This window comes from Limanda limanda, chromosome 4 (genome assembly GCF_963576545.1).
Source record: "Limanda limanda chromosome 4, fLimLim1.1, whole genome shotgun sequence".
Lineage (NCBI taxonomy): Eukaryota > Metazoa > Chordata > Actinopteri > Pleuronectiformes > Pleuronectidae > Limanda > Limanda limanda.
Genome location: NC_083639.1, coordinates 22,883,939 through 22,898,718, shown reverse-complemented (window position 1 = coordinate 22,898,718; position 14,780 = coordinate 22,883,939). Strand labels below are relative to the sequence as shown.

General features: G+C 39.4%; 1 protein-coding gene across 1 annotated transcript in view; it reads left to right on the top strand.

Annotated features, from left to right (window-relative positions):
- The first annotated feature begins 599 nt into the window (after positions 1-599).
- LOC133000111 (copine-9-like) overlaps positions 600-14,780 on the top strand; it is a 179,118-nt gene continuing 164,937 nt past the window's right edge. Inside the window, exon 1 of the mRNA XM_061069989.1 lies at positions 600-676. Coding sequence (XP_060925972.1) covers positions 600-676 — 77 coding nt within the window. The remainder of the gene's footprint in view (positions 677-14,780) is intronic.

The following is a 14,780-nucleotide window of genomic DNA, read 5'->3' as shown; positions in this document are numbered from 1 at the left end:
TGGCAACAATCACCCGCCATACTTAGACCGTAAGTAGCGGCCAGGCGCCGCTAGAAGAAGTGGAGGAGGTCTCTGCCTCCACCTGGCGATGGATGGAGAGAAATAAGAGGCAGGGGAGTGAGAGAATCTGCTTCTCTCTCTCTCTCTCTCTCTCTCTCTCTCTCTCTCTCTCTCTCTCTCTCTCTCTCTCTCTCTCTCTCTCTCTCTCTCTCTCTCTCTCTCTCTCTCTCTCTCTCTCTCTCTCTCTCTCTCTCTCTCTCTCTCTCTCTCTCTCTCTCTCTCTCTCTCTCTCTCTCTCTCTCTCTCTCTCTCTCTCTCTCTCTCTCTCTCTCTCTCTCTCTCTCTCTCTCTCTCTCTCTCTCTCTCTCTCTGTCTGTCCCTCCCCCTCTCTCGTCCTCAGGTATGTCTCTTTACCCTCCGCTGCGCTCCAGCCACCGTCAGCAGCGCAACTATTACTACAACCGGCTCCGCTGCTTCAGTCTCTCATCCAGCTGTGGAGCCAACACTGTGTGATTTTTACAGCTGTGCTATTAGTGCAAACTTCGAGGATTGAGTGATTGATTGATTGATAGACTGAGTGATTATAGAAAGCCTGAGCCATGGCGACAATAGGAGATTTCGACCCACTCAACTCCACCGTACCTGCTACAAAGATTGAAGTCACCGTCTCCTGCAGGTAAGAAACAAGCATCTTCTTACAACATTCACTTGTTAAGCACTGAGGGGTTTATATTAAAGTCAGTTTGTATTTATTTATTTTATATTCATGATCAGACTTTTCCTCCTGCTGTCAGTCAGCATCGTGCGTCTTTAGCGTGTACGGACAAGCTCTTTTTTCCTTAAAGAAGAATTAGCATGTGCTGTGGGTGTAGAAGTGCGTGGGGGCGCAGCAACCAGCAGCACCAGGATTTATTCTGAGTGCTTTGGAGAGAGCGCAACTCTCACATCACATGGATGCGCTGAGTAGACTCTGTTTGGAACAGTTCTGATCAGACGAGGAGAGGAAGACAAACAGGAATCCTATATATCATTCAAGGCAGAACACAAAAGTCAGTGCGAGTAAACATACAAACGATTGTTGGGATACCTTTTTTTCAGTTATCCTCTGTTGGTTGTTGCAGCCTATGCCTCAGTAAAAAAGATGCTTCTTATTGTGAACCTGATAAACAGCTGCGACTAAAACAATGTATTCATGATCAAATAAGTGCTGCAGACAGTAAATGTCTTATAGTTTCTGAGATTTATTTGGTGAATTATTGAAGTCATTGCCGGAGACAATAAAAGGAAGACGAGAGGTTCAGTAAAGAGAGCCAGTGAAACTCACCATTATCATCCCACTATACGACTTGGTGAAGTGATTCTTCTTTTGTTAAAGAGCATGAAAAGCAAAATGTCACACTGCTGTGAGGGCTTCATTTCTGACTAGTTTGTGTTAGTGTCATGGCGATGATGGTCGGTCACAGTTACCAAGCAGGCCTCTCTCAAGCAGGTGGGTCCAGCCCCATTCAGTGGAGTGACGCATCATCAATGTTGTCAGAAAGCTGTAATAGAGCTGGTTTGTTTACTGAAAGTTGACTGACTGATCGAAAACACTTCCGACTTCATTACAACTACCCTCCTGGCTGGTGAGAGAAAATAGATTCTACAGACATTCAGGTTATTATCCCTTGATAATTACACCTCACTGGGTAAACTGGATCATTGAATGAGATTTTTATATGTACACTGGGCATCACTTAAAAAAATGTCTTAATGTCTCACATATCTGAATGTGAAGTGAATATCTATGGTCAAAGTTCACCAAAGTTGAAATCCACTCAAAGCCACAGGATTGGCCACTGGAAGCGAATGTGTGAGTTTGTGTGACCCTGCACTGAGGGCAAGTTAGGCTGCCTTTGCTTCACGTTTTGTGTGAATGTACCATTATGTTCACTTTGAAGCTTTTGTTTTGAAACACCTTCCTTGTAATTTCCTGATTAGGTTAATAAATAATCCTTAAAGCTGCACTCACTAGTCAATATTTTTTTCACACTGTCTTCAATGATCATGGTCACTTCAGCGCTGAAGATGCCCGATTTGTCGAGCACTCCTGTATGGTTCTTATATGCTTCATACCAGTGCTCCTCTCTTTTCCAGCTTTGACTCATTAATCCCATCTTAAAAGCAATAACTCACCTCAATGTTTACTGTTGCTGGATTTACGTTTGTGGACAGCAAAATTGAAAGTTAGAGCATCGAGCGGTTTTGTGTACGCAGCTTTCCCTTAAGCTCATTTGATGGGAAAAACATAGACTACATTGATGTATGTTCAAGTGTTAATTTGACCACTTGGTTTGGTTTGAATTATTTGATGCTGTAAAAATTGGGTTAATTGTAATGATTGACAGCTGAGTAATTGGAGTGGAGCCAGAATCTGCACAGTAGTGATCGTGTGAGTGATTCTGGCTCCAATTGAGGTCAAAAGTGCAAGATGGCAACACCTGAATCTGGGAAAATATAGCTTCATCTATGTATAACGGGAGGAAGTGGAGACACATAATCCATCAGCAGCAATTTGGCAGTTTGGTCTTGCCAAAAGATACTTGAATATGTGGCTGGAAAAGCCGGGAATTGGACCGAGGTTGTTCTGGTAACACCTGTTGTACATCCTGAGCGACAGCTACCCTGCATGTTTCCGTCCTTCAGACATGACGCTAATTTAACGCTTGATGCGTAAATGTTTGACTTAGAAAAAACCCCATAATATAACTTAAGTGTGATTTCCATCCTGTTAATTTAATTCTGACCCTATGGGGTAAAAAGAAAAAAATCTTTAAGAGCTTATTTAGTGACACTTGCCATCTCTCTATCTTCCATACATCTATCTAATTCAAGAAATCTCAGTCTGTGGACCGAGTTGAACATGACTTCTTCTACGTCCTCGAATAACCAACTGCCAGCAAGCGACCCACAAATGCACAGCTAGAACATTTTGATGATTTGTTTCTTTTATTACACCATAAGGGTGTAACATAGACAGGTGTTACTGGTGCTGATCTCTGTCATTGCAGCAACATTCAGAGAATCACTTCCTCTTCAGCAACTTGTCTAATTAAAATTAGACAAGTTTAATTAAATTAAAACCCCACGTTCATTTCATTTCTGTAGTGCTTTAAATCAAGCTAAATTACAGAGCTTTCATGTTGATAAGCTGTGATCTTGGGTCTAAAGATTGTATTGATTGTCTAACAGGCTTTGAAATATAAATCAGAAATCCATAAATACTTTATTTTCATTGCCAAAATAATAACAAAATTAGTGGTGCAGCACCTAAAAAATTAGCCATACAGATACACATTCCTACACACACATCTGTCCCTAATCATAAATAATAGATAATAATAAAATAGGCCAACATGCAATGTATGTAATAAAATATACAAACTTGTACAATTCATACATGTGAATAGCAATCAAGCAAATCCAGTTTCATTTTAAAAGTACTAAAATAAAACAGAATCTGGTTTGTCATGGGTGCACAACAACATAATTGTGGATAAAACAGGTAGGATGAACGCAAAGTTTTCTTACTTCACTCTGCACCATAGACTGTAGTTAAACAATAAAAAGTGTCTGTATATTGTAGAACTGTTTGAGGAGGACTCACTAACGACAAGGAATCATTCTGAAATAGCTGTGGAGCATCAACACAGGTCAGGAGAACAGCCCATTCCTAACAGTCAGGTTCAGAACAGTCAACAGTGTTGTCCTGCAGCATTTGTTTATGTTCTAAATCATCATAATTGTCATTTCCTGTGAATATCTTGCGAATTGATATGAAACGTAATTCATTTATGTAGTTCTCTATGTGGGAATGTTGACCATAAATAGTATCAAAATGATGTCAAGAAAATCATATGGATTACAAACTTTATTTGTTTAGGTATACATTGTGATGCCATGCTGGAAGAGGTAGTAAAACTAAACCCAGCTGCCATCCATTTAGCTTTCCCTTCTTTTCCCAGTGCTGACAAGGCAAGATCATTGGTCTTCTTCTTCCAGGGGAACACTAGCTCTTAGAATGGGATATAACTTAACTCAGAGTTCTCTAATGGCATCGAAGGTTTTTCAAAATGGCACACTAGCCGCTCCTATTCCACGAAACAAACATTTCAAATGACAGAATCAATCTCGAGGCTGAAGTGATTCTGATGTTGTGACATTAACTTCATCTTCTTTTTCCGTCTCGTCGGAAAAGCTGCAGTTTCCCAAACAAGCCAACCTTTGATCCTCACTTTACTGCTTACTCAGCGTCTTAAAACTTTTTCATTTAGCCACAAGTCTCATTACTGCATGAGTGCTGATGAACGGTCAGAATAGGCTATCTGAAGGTGATTATGTGACTTGATGTCTAAAGGGCTCTGCATTACCACTGCAGGTGGTAATGAGGTGATTTCCTTTTCTCATTTAGGCTCAGATGCTTGAAACAGAGGTTTATTTTCAAATCAGAGACCCAAGTGGAAAAGGGAAACGGGTCAGGGGAGAGTGAGGAAGAATGGGGTCTGTGTACAGAATCATTATGTCAAGACACATAGGCGGCAGCATCAAGTCAGATCTGTTTTAAATATTTTATACTGTACGTGAAAGCTGCTTGATGTCACGGTGGGACAGAAATAGAAGGGGAGACCCATTGTGCAGAGCAATTAGAAAACTACAAGGCAAGAAGGGAAAAGCCTCTTCTTATTATCAACATCGTTCCAATTTATATCAAGATCTGAAACTGTCTCACTTTGACGAGTACTTCATTTGCATAAGAGAGATATAATTAAATTTCGATTACATCAAGACACTAAAACCAACAAAATTAATTAATGTGTAAATACAAAGCTGTTTTCAAACAGAGAAGACGATATTCCAGGACTGTGTTCACTGACTTTCCTGCAGCCCAAACTCAACAAGATTAAATGAAAAACTAAACGTCATTGCAGGTTGAAAAATGTTGTGCGTAAAGAAGTGATGAACCCTCTCCCACCCCCCTGTCAGCTTGGTTTGGCTCCAATATTTAGAGTCAAAGTTTTATTTTTAATGTGCACAAATTTTGAAACTCAATAAACAGCACACTCCAACATTTACCTTAATGTAGAGAATCCTGTTTGAAACTTCTTTAAAATTGGAGAGAAATTAGATCATGCTGTTTCACTTTCATTATTCGTCCTGTGCTCACTTTACACTACACAATTTTAAGAGCAATCTTCGAGAAAAGCAGCAGAGATTCGAGTCAAATCGTTGTTTTCTCAGCACAGGAAACTCAGCGCTCCATCGCTATTTGTGTACAGTTCAGAGACACGATCCAAGAGACTCGCTGATGCATTGCAGACGCCCAACAGGCTGAAATATCTGGATCAGTCAGGGAGTCTAGCTCCAGCAGAGGGAAAAGGTGTTGTGGCCCAAATGACTACAGCTAGAGCCAGTGAGAGCACAAGAGGGGAAGTCTTATAGGGAGACGTTTTACAACATTATTCAAGTAAATTCAACAAAATAAAATAAAGAGAAGACTTTGCTCTTCATAAAACATGGTAGATCATGGATAACTGTTAATATACTTTATATTATAGGACTCAGGTGCTCTCTCTATATTTATATGATGGAAACACTCAAACATTTGGTTTGTACATGTGTTCAGGTACAAGTACATGTAATATTGGGCAGATTTTAAGTTGGATCTTGAAGAAAGAACATGATTTGTTTTTAATTGTGAGAAATACTAACAATGTTTAACTAAACTGAATTTTTTAATTTAAGCCAAATTTTAAAGATTTATTGAATAATTTTACATCTTATATTGCATTTAAACACAGATTTAAGCTTATATTTTCACATTTTAGATCTTCTAATAATTAAGTTACTAAAACTATTAGTTTATGCAAATTGTAATGTATCTGATTAAGTAAACCTTCTGTCAGTTCCTATGTATATTATGTTTATTATATTTTAGATCCTTTCGGTGAAGGTGCACATTTCTAACATGGAACTAAGTCATTTTTCAGATCATGTATATTATCGTATATTACCTCATTTGCCATGTAACCTCTCACACATGTTTTCATGACAAAGGTTAGTTTTTAGATCAGAGAGATGAGGATCCGTCCTGGTCTGAGATCCTGTAATCTTTGACCCCCTGTTGCTGATACAATGTACAAACTGTTTCAAGATTCCTCTATTACAAGACAAGTTGTCTATAACAAGCCTTGTTGTGTGTACACAGCAAAAGTACAAGTCAAAGCAGGACTAGAAGAATGCGGTTATCATTTTGTACTCATAAATGTAATATATCTGAACATCAGCCTCTTTCACATCTTCTTGTAATTGGAACTTTTTATTTTTTTCACCTCTGTAATGATCTGACATTTTTGTAAATTTTGAGGGTTAGGGTTAATTAATGAAATCTGTCTGAGGAGGAATGTGTTATTTACTCATCTCATGTGTCTTTCTCCTGCTATACATTACATTACATTACATTTCATTAAGCTGCCGCTTTTATCCAAAGCGACTTACAATAAGGGCATTCAACCCCGAGGGTACAAACCAAGAACAACAAGAATCAAGAAATTACAATTTCTTCAAAAATAAAGCTAAACTACAAAATGCTATAAGTAAGTGCCATTTAGGTGCTACTAAATTGTTACTTTCAAAATTGTTACTATACTTTTAATTTTTTAAATTTTTTTATTCAAGGTATAGTCTGAAGAGGTGTGTTTTTAGTTTGCGGCGGAAGATGTGTAAACTTTCTGATGTCCGGATGTCGATGGGGAGCTCATTCCACCATTTAGGAGCCAGGACAGCAAACAGTGGTGATTTTGATGAGTGTTTAGCTCGCAGTGAAGGAGCAACAAGCCGATTGGCCAAAGCAGAGTGGAGTGAACGGGCTGGGGTGTTATTTATACAAATGTGAAGTTCAAATATCCCATACACATTTGCCACCATCTTGTGCCTTTGATGCCGGTTGGTGCAGTACTGATTGGGCTGTGGAGCTGTGGTATTGAAGTCCTGCCAAATGTACTTGTTTGACCAATCACAAGTCAGTCTCAGATGTCAATCATGACAATCCTTTTTACAGGATCAAATTAGTAATTGCAAGTAAACTTACTGGGAAAATTAACATATTTGTGAATAATTTATTTAACATTTACCTTTTTTTGGACCCATGTCTTGTTTAGGTCCATGTCCCATTTACTAACATGGCAGAGACAGGATTTATGATGATCGAGATGATTCACATTTGGGAGGTGTCATGTTGTCCATCTTTTATATACAGTCTACGATCCAGACAGTTGCCTCTTACTTTCTTTTTTTGTAACATATAATTTCATTGTGACTGGCATATTATCAATCTAAAGACATGCAGATTGGGGTTGGTGATTATAGGTGTGAAAGTTAGAGTGACGAAGATGTCAAGAGACTTTGTGGTGATAAGAGCATGAGAGGGGTCTGTGTGTGAAAATCACGTGATCTACAGAGCAGAATTAATACGTTACTTCCTGCCTATGTCTCCTGCACCCAGCTGCTCCACCTCTCGCCTGAATAATGTGGAGAATTTGTTGCTGTTGTGTAGGTGTCTATGCAGAAAACCTCCCACTGTGTTATGCATGTGTGAAAGGCAGACTCTAGGTAAATTCCTGACCCATTTATTTTAGTTTTTAAAAAAATTCAGATCCAGCTGATAGATACTGCTTCTCACCTCCTTGGACCTGAACCCTCATTGCTGCTTGTTTAATAACCTACAAACGAGAACAAGATTAGAGCCTGTTGTTGAGACAGCTAGTCTAACTTTGGCTGTAGTCTTTATAAAATCTTTGCTGTTGTCTCCATGATCTGTCTGATCTGTCTTGGCGTCTGCAGTTGTGGAGGCTGTGCTGCTGCCGGTGTTCAACTCCTTGATGAAGTAGCCCATGTGACGATGCTTCCTCTGTACTTAACTGGTCAGTTTCTTGGTCAATAGCTTTCACAATGTGTACTTTTCTAGAAAAATAAATAACAACAATATTCTGCTCTGTAAATACATAACTGATATTTGATATCTGAATGGTTGAGTATTCAGTGACAATATGTCACTGAACAATGAAGCACCACCTTAAAAAAATAACAGTTCGGAAGATGACTCAGGTTTGGCTGCAGTGTCAGCATGTTGCATTTGTAAGATGGCAGCGGGCAGTGTATGTTGGTTACACAGGCAGTCAGATAGAATGGCCTGTGTTTGAATTCTGTCTTATATAAGTGGCTGCCAGCCTGCCGTCCAAACTGCTGCTTTACCTCTGGATCCTAATAGTCAAGCTGAGCGTCCAAGGCAGCCTGCACCCTGCAGTCTGCAACTGGATCATAACAATAAGGCAGCAGGAAATAAATGAACTCTCCTTTCTTGTGAGCAAAGCACCTTAACCCCAATATTAACCCACCACGTGTCCCCGACTGCCAAGTATAAAAATGGCTCCCTAATGCGGGGAATTGACTGAAATTTATGTTGTAGCCAAGATAGTTTATAATAATTATAATTTTAGAAGTGACCGTGTGATTGCAGTCATCCCTTTAATTTGCTGAAAATGAGTTAGACTGAAATTTTGCTGCGTTTTGTTATCACATTAATATGAAATATTTTTTGCTGAGAAATAGTAACCGGATTTCACGCAAGTATTTAATAGCAGTGTTTCCCTTTAATGTAGAGGGCCCCCTTGTGGTACCAGAGGATATAACTTGATACATAATGACTGATTATGAGACATAAATCATAAAAAATAATTTATAATTTTTTTGTTATTGTCTACTTTGTGTTAAGACTATATTTTTAAAGTCACACGCTTCCTCATGATAAATTGTGTTATTGTTTCATAGCCTCTCTCAGATGTTTGTACCACAACACTTGCCTTTGCAAAGTGAGATTAATGAGTAATAATAAAGTCCCAAACCCTGCGTGTCAGCTCTCTGCAGAGAACAGACTAGTCTTTCCCATGGGAAATACACCACCACCTTATGTGCACAAATTAACCAAACATAACAACAAATTAACCAAAAAGTAGAAAGAAATTGTTGCATGTGAGAATGCAATATTTAGAGTGCACAGTGTAGCAAAACTTAAACCTCAGGTAACACAATACATCACAGGGCAGGTTATGATGTCGTAAGGAAATTAATTCTTGTCTTTTAACCATCAGATGCAAATTACACAGATCCATTACCTCAATATCCACTCCTTACTTTAAAGGACACATTACTATCATCATGTATTGACACAGAATAATCAAACATGAAATACAAGGCTGAGGCTTGAATGTGTGTTTAGAGCAAGCTAACTGGAGGTGTCATCAACATTTACAAAAGACTCAAAAAAAGTCCTTTGATTTGGAAAAGGAGGTGAATTTGTGTCTAGTTGAATTGGACATTTAAGCAGAATAAATATAGTCATCTCCAGCTCAATGACTACACTTTATTAATGTACAGACTCAGCATTTGAAAAAAACACTTGTAAGCTCACACCACACTCACACAGCCCCAGTGTGCGTTCCAGCTAACATTTGTATTGGCAGTCAGAGTACTTGTCCAGTGACCCAGCAGCAACAGTCCGCGACAGTCCAATTTAAATACAGTGAGGACAAATAATCTCTAATCAACTTTTAATTTACATTTAATTTATTAACACACTTTATCCACAAGGGTGAGGAAGTTTGAGAACAGCAAATAAATAGGATGTAATAGGAAAGTGTTATGAAAAGTAATATATCATGTAGGGGTGACTGTGGCTCAGGAGAGGATATGGGTCATCCGCTGATTACAAGGTTGAAGGTTCAAGCCCCATCCCCCCCCCTCTTAACCCTGACCCGAAGTGGCTCTCAGTCTCTACAGTCACAAAGTAAATATGCAGAGAGGAAAATTATTAGGATCATCATTATTTTATGAATTGTTGCTGCTATTATTAATAACATCTTTACATCCATAATTATCCATCTTATTGTTTTCATTATAACAACTAGTCTGTCAGAGCTGAAACCTGATGCTGCACTAGTCCTGGTCTCTCTCTCACCTCTCTCTCTTCTTTGTGTTTATCCTACCTGATTTATCTGCATTTAAGAGTTTATGTTTTTCATAAAGTGAAACGGAATTTGCTTTATTACTGCTCACTTGTGTGGCTATTACACAAGTTTAAACGATTGATTGAACTGCTGTTATTTCTTCATACATCTCAGCTATTTCAGACTTCAAGCCCAAGTCCACATAATTTCAAAAAAAGGTCTGTAATTTAGTCCGATATAATGAATTACAGCAACGAAACAAATCTTATACCTTTACTTGTAAACAAACTGCCAAACAAGAAGTGATTCTATGAATATTGTTTCAATGGTGGAGATCAGCTCCTTTGAATATCTGTATCAGTCCCATATGGTTTGACCCAGTTATTGGCCTGCTGTATTTCTTTGAGGACATAGAAGAAGAAGACATATTCAACTGGGTCTGCAGACTGAAGATAGACTGTGTGGAGGCGGCCCCATTGACATTGCTACAGAGTTCTGGTCGCCTGTTTGTTCACATTTTGTTAATATTGAACGTATCACATTAAGTTTGACACTGCAAATCTTTGGACCACTGACAATACACATGCCAAGTGTAAAACTGATAAGATGAACAGTTTGCGAGATGTATGTTCCACATACATACAGAAAGATGTTTGTGGAATTAGTAGATCGATAGACCAAACACTGAATCAATATACTGAGAAAATAACTCAGCAATTGTCAATTGTACTCCCTGTAGGCACTGTATCAAAGTCTAGTAGGGTAGAACTCATTTGATTACTCAATAAAATTAATGGCATTTAATGTCCAATTAAGGAATTTTTGTTTTCATAATTAATAAGAGAATTACTTGTCTTCAAACACTGTTAACTGTGAGTAATCTCATGTTTGTCAGTGGTCATGAGGGCACTTGAGAGCTGCAGTGTGGCTGTGATGGCTCAGTGAGGGAGGTGGTTTTTTATTCTAAAAAGTGACTTTCCAAGTGAAATGCCAGGTAGGTCAGAGAGAACAGGGAGCCAGTACATCTCAGTGGGAGAATGTCAATCCCAGCAGGGGAGGGCTCTGATTGGAGCCTCCCCCATATCATGTCCTGAAGGTCTGAGACATGAGACTACATTACAAGCCAAAGTCCTTTGTGTCGTAAATACGATTAGTGTCTGACAGAAGTTAGGCTTCAAAGACGGAGCAGATTCCCTGCCCTCTAAGTGCAGCACCAAACAAAACCCTTGAGATGAAAGACAGTCGGCTCAGTCGTGCATCAAACATCTGATTTCAGTGTTTCTGAGAGAAAGCTGCATTTTCTCACCGGTGATTTATTGCCCCTTTTTTTTCAGAGATTTGGGAGTAGTCTCCTTATTGGAATGGAATCCTTGCTAACAAGCAAGCAATCCCTCAATACGCATCTTCATTGCAAGAGAAGAAATGCAAGGCAACTTTCTGAAAAATGTATCTAGAAATACTGATTTGAACCAGTAACCTTTGGCTGTAATCGTCTCAATTAATTTCCAGGTCATTGTGCTTATAATGTTCAAACACTTTGATATCAATTTTGAAAAAGTACACTGTTACTACATATACTTGACTGACTGATGTTCAGTTCAGTCAGACAACTCACGTTCGAACATTTCTTGCAGCATTACAACAGATTTAGTGTTTGGCGTCTAGGCTCCAACTTAATCACTCCCCCATATGATTACACAGGAATGATGGGAATAATGAGCCTAATAATGGAGCCTACAGGTGGATGCTGGGGTGGTGGAGGGGGTGAAGCAACAGGTGGCAATACTGCAGCAGCAGTGCGAGCAAGAGGGGTTGATGGGACATGTCTCTCTGGTTAAATAGACCACCTGATAAAGTGGGTGGGTACTATAGATGGTTGTGGAGTGTGAAGTATGTAACGTAATGTACGTTAAATGATTGGCGCAGCGCAGCTCGAGTTGCCTGCTAGAACTAGCTCGCCGCCGTCGCCACATTTCTGGCAGGGCATTATTAACTGTAAATACACATAGTACTTAGTAACTTTGTCTTGATGTCCCCAATAATTGTTTCTGAGAAATGACACCCAGGTAAAACAATACGTTTTCAAAGATTCTCGTCACTTATAGCTTCCTCTCCTTTAAGGAAAGCTTGGTCATTTGTTTCTGAAATACTTGTAACACTGTATCCTATTTGTTCAAATCTTTCTCATTTCCAGACCATCAATAAATAGTCACCTGAAAAAAAAGAAAAGCTGGTGTCTGGCTTGTGCAGGACTGAAATAAACATGAGCAATCATTTCATTCAAAGGAAAGGATTGGTCGGTGTACATGTACCTCACTAACTGACCTGCCAGCCTGCAGGCCCCTCTCCGTGCTCTCACTGTGCATGACAGGATTCTTCAGCCAGAGAAGCGGAGACACATACACAACAGACACACTCTCTGAAGCAGAGACCAAAGCAGTTGTCAGGCTGTTCACGTTCATGTGTTTTGGGGATGTAGTTTTGACTGACAGGAGGTGGGATGTATCGTTTTTTAGTAGTCTGCTATTGCTAAATTTTCCAGGATTACCAAGCCTTGCTTTAAGCTTATATGGTGATGCTGTACCATGCTACATTGATGAGTATATCAGCACTTTTATATCTCTTTTCCTCACTTAGTTATAGGTGTTTGCTCACAAAATATAATTTGTTTCAATTTACACAATGTTCACCACTATGTTGGTAGTAATCCTAATAGGGTTATGTAACTAGGCTTTGTGTTTTTAATATTTCTACCACAAACCCAAATAAAATTGAGGTTTGTGGAATTAAAAAAATTCTTAAGTCCCAGGAATTGTGGGTAATCACTGTCAGTATAAAACTCCTGATTCTGCTTGGCCAGCAGTTAGCTCCTGTACCATTACCTCCAGTTACACATTTAAATATAATTAAATGTATTGCAACGGTATAAAATAAAGACTTTTGCAAAATAAAAGCCTTTGATTTGAGGCGGGAGCGATTTGTTGATTTGATGTAATTCATGCTTGAGAAAACCTACTTGCATAAGTATGTTGATACAAAGATGGACAAGATTCCAAATGCATACTTTTTTTCACGTTCATATGAGTGTTGGGAATAGCATTCCATGTTTCAAACACAAGAATGCTAGCTAAGGGGAGTATCGCTCCATTTGTGCCCTTGAGTGAGAATGGCCTTTTGACGAGTGACATCTTCGAGATCTGCTGTCAGGCTTTTGAACTTGGACACCCATAAGTCTTTTTCAGCTGTCGGCTGGAGGGCAGTGCTTCCCCTTCCCTAGAGACTTTATTTCTGTGTGTTTAGGTGAATTGTCATATCCACCATGAAATGCAACTTTTACAGTTAATTGGTATCTTCCAATTTGAGAGGAAGGTTCTCACATGTTCCAGACAAGCAGCAAACCGTTTCAGCGCCTCTCCCCTGGACAGCCACCAGACTCTGTGATGCAGCAAGAGATCTGAATATGCGCTGTCAAATTGAGCTTACAATGAACAAAATTTACGGGTTTGAAGTCTTTTTACATTATTTTGTTAACTATCTGAATAGCACCAAACAGATGAGCAGCTTTCGCTCCAGCCACTTCTGAAGTTAAGTCACAAATCCATTCTGTGCTCCTCTCATACTAGGTTCCCCATCAGCAGCCACCGACACCATGTTGGTGGTGTGATATTCTTTGGCTTTCAAACAATCCAAATCAAACAGCCTCACAAATGTCCTCCCCCAGCCTTTGGGCTTTAAGAGATATCAACTAAATGATTTCTTCCTGTGGCCCCATAGTTCACATATCTGCCTAACAAGGCTGTCTGCTTAATACAGTTTGCATCACCCGACTCTTCACAGGCCATTGAGTATGCTGGAGCTGAATTGATGTCCTCAATTTGTTGACCGGTAATGTTTGTTGTCACTGTAATGGCCCTGTCCTTGGCAGTCTTCGCAGAGAGACACATATGTTATTTCCAGAACAATCTCCCTTTAGTTTTTGAAATCTGAGAAAAAATGTCCTGATATTTTAATGAACAATTCTGTTATGTATTCTCCATCTGTGAATGGTTTTCCATGCCTTTACTTATTAGCTGCCAAGAAACTAGCAGCAGCAGTGGAGACTTGATCCATTTCTTAAGCCCATATTTGCTCTGCTCAGCTTTCTGCAGCGGTTCCAGGTTTCGCCCATCTCCATCTTGGTACTATTCAGCATATGATGTGTGCTTGTTCTGAAATTTTTGTAATTTCCTCCACATATTAAGCACATAGGTAAGCCAGCATCGTTGGCAGTGAATGTAAAGTTATCCATCCATGCAGAATTAAGCTCTTATCCTCCAAGACTTTGGGGGATTTTTCCATGGTTAGCTAACCTAGGGGTTGAGTCAGAAACTCAATTGGGTACCTGAAGGGTACGTCGAGGGGCAGTAGACGTATGAAGGCTGTGATGTATATTTTAAATATATTTTTTAGTGCTGTCAGTTTAACGCGTTATTAACGGCGTTAACGCAAACCCATTTTAACGCCGTCAATTTTTTTTAACGCGAGATTAACGCAGAGCTGCAGCTGCAGCTTCAGTATCTGTGTTCGGATCCAGTCTGACCTGCTCTAGCTTTTTGTTTTAATATTTCGCCAACTAAAATATATATTTTTAAGCTATTGAAGCATCCCCGCTTACACAGGACACGGAAGTTCTTCGTGGTTTAGTAGCTTTTATTATCCTCTACACGGACATGTGCACTCCGTCACTCGCACACATCAACA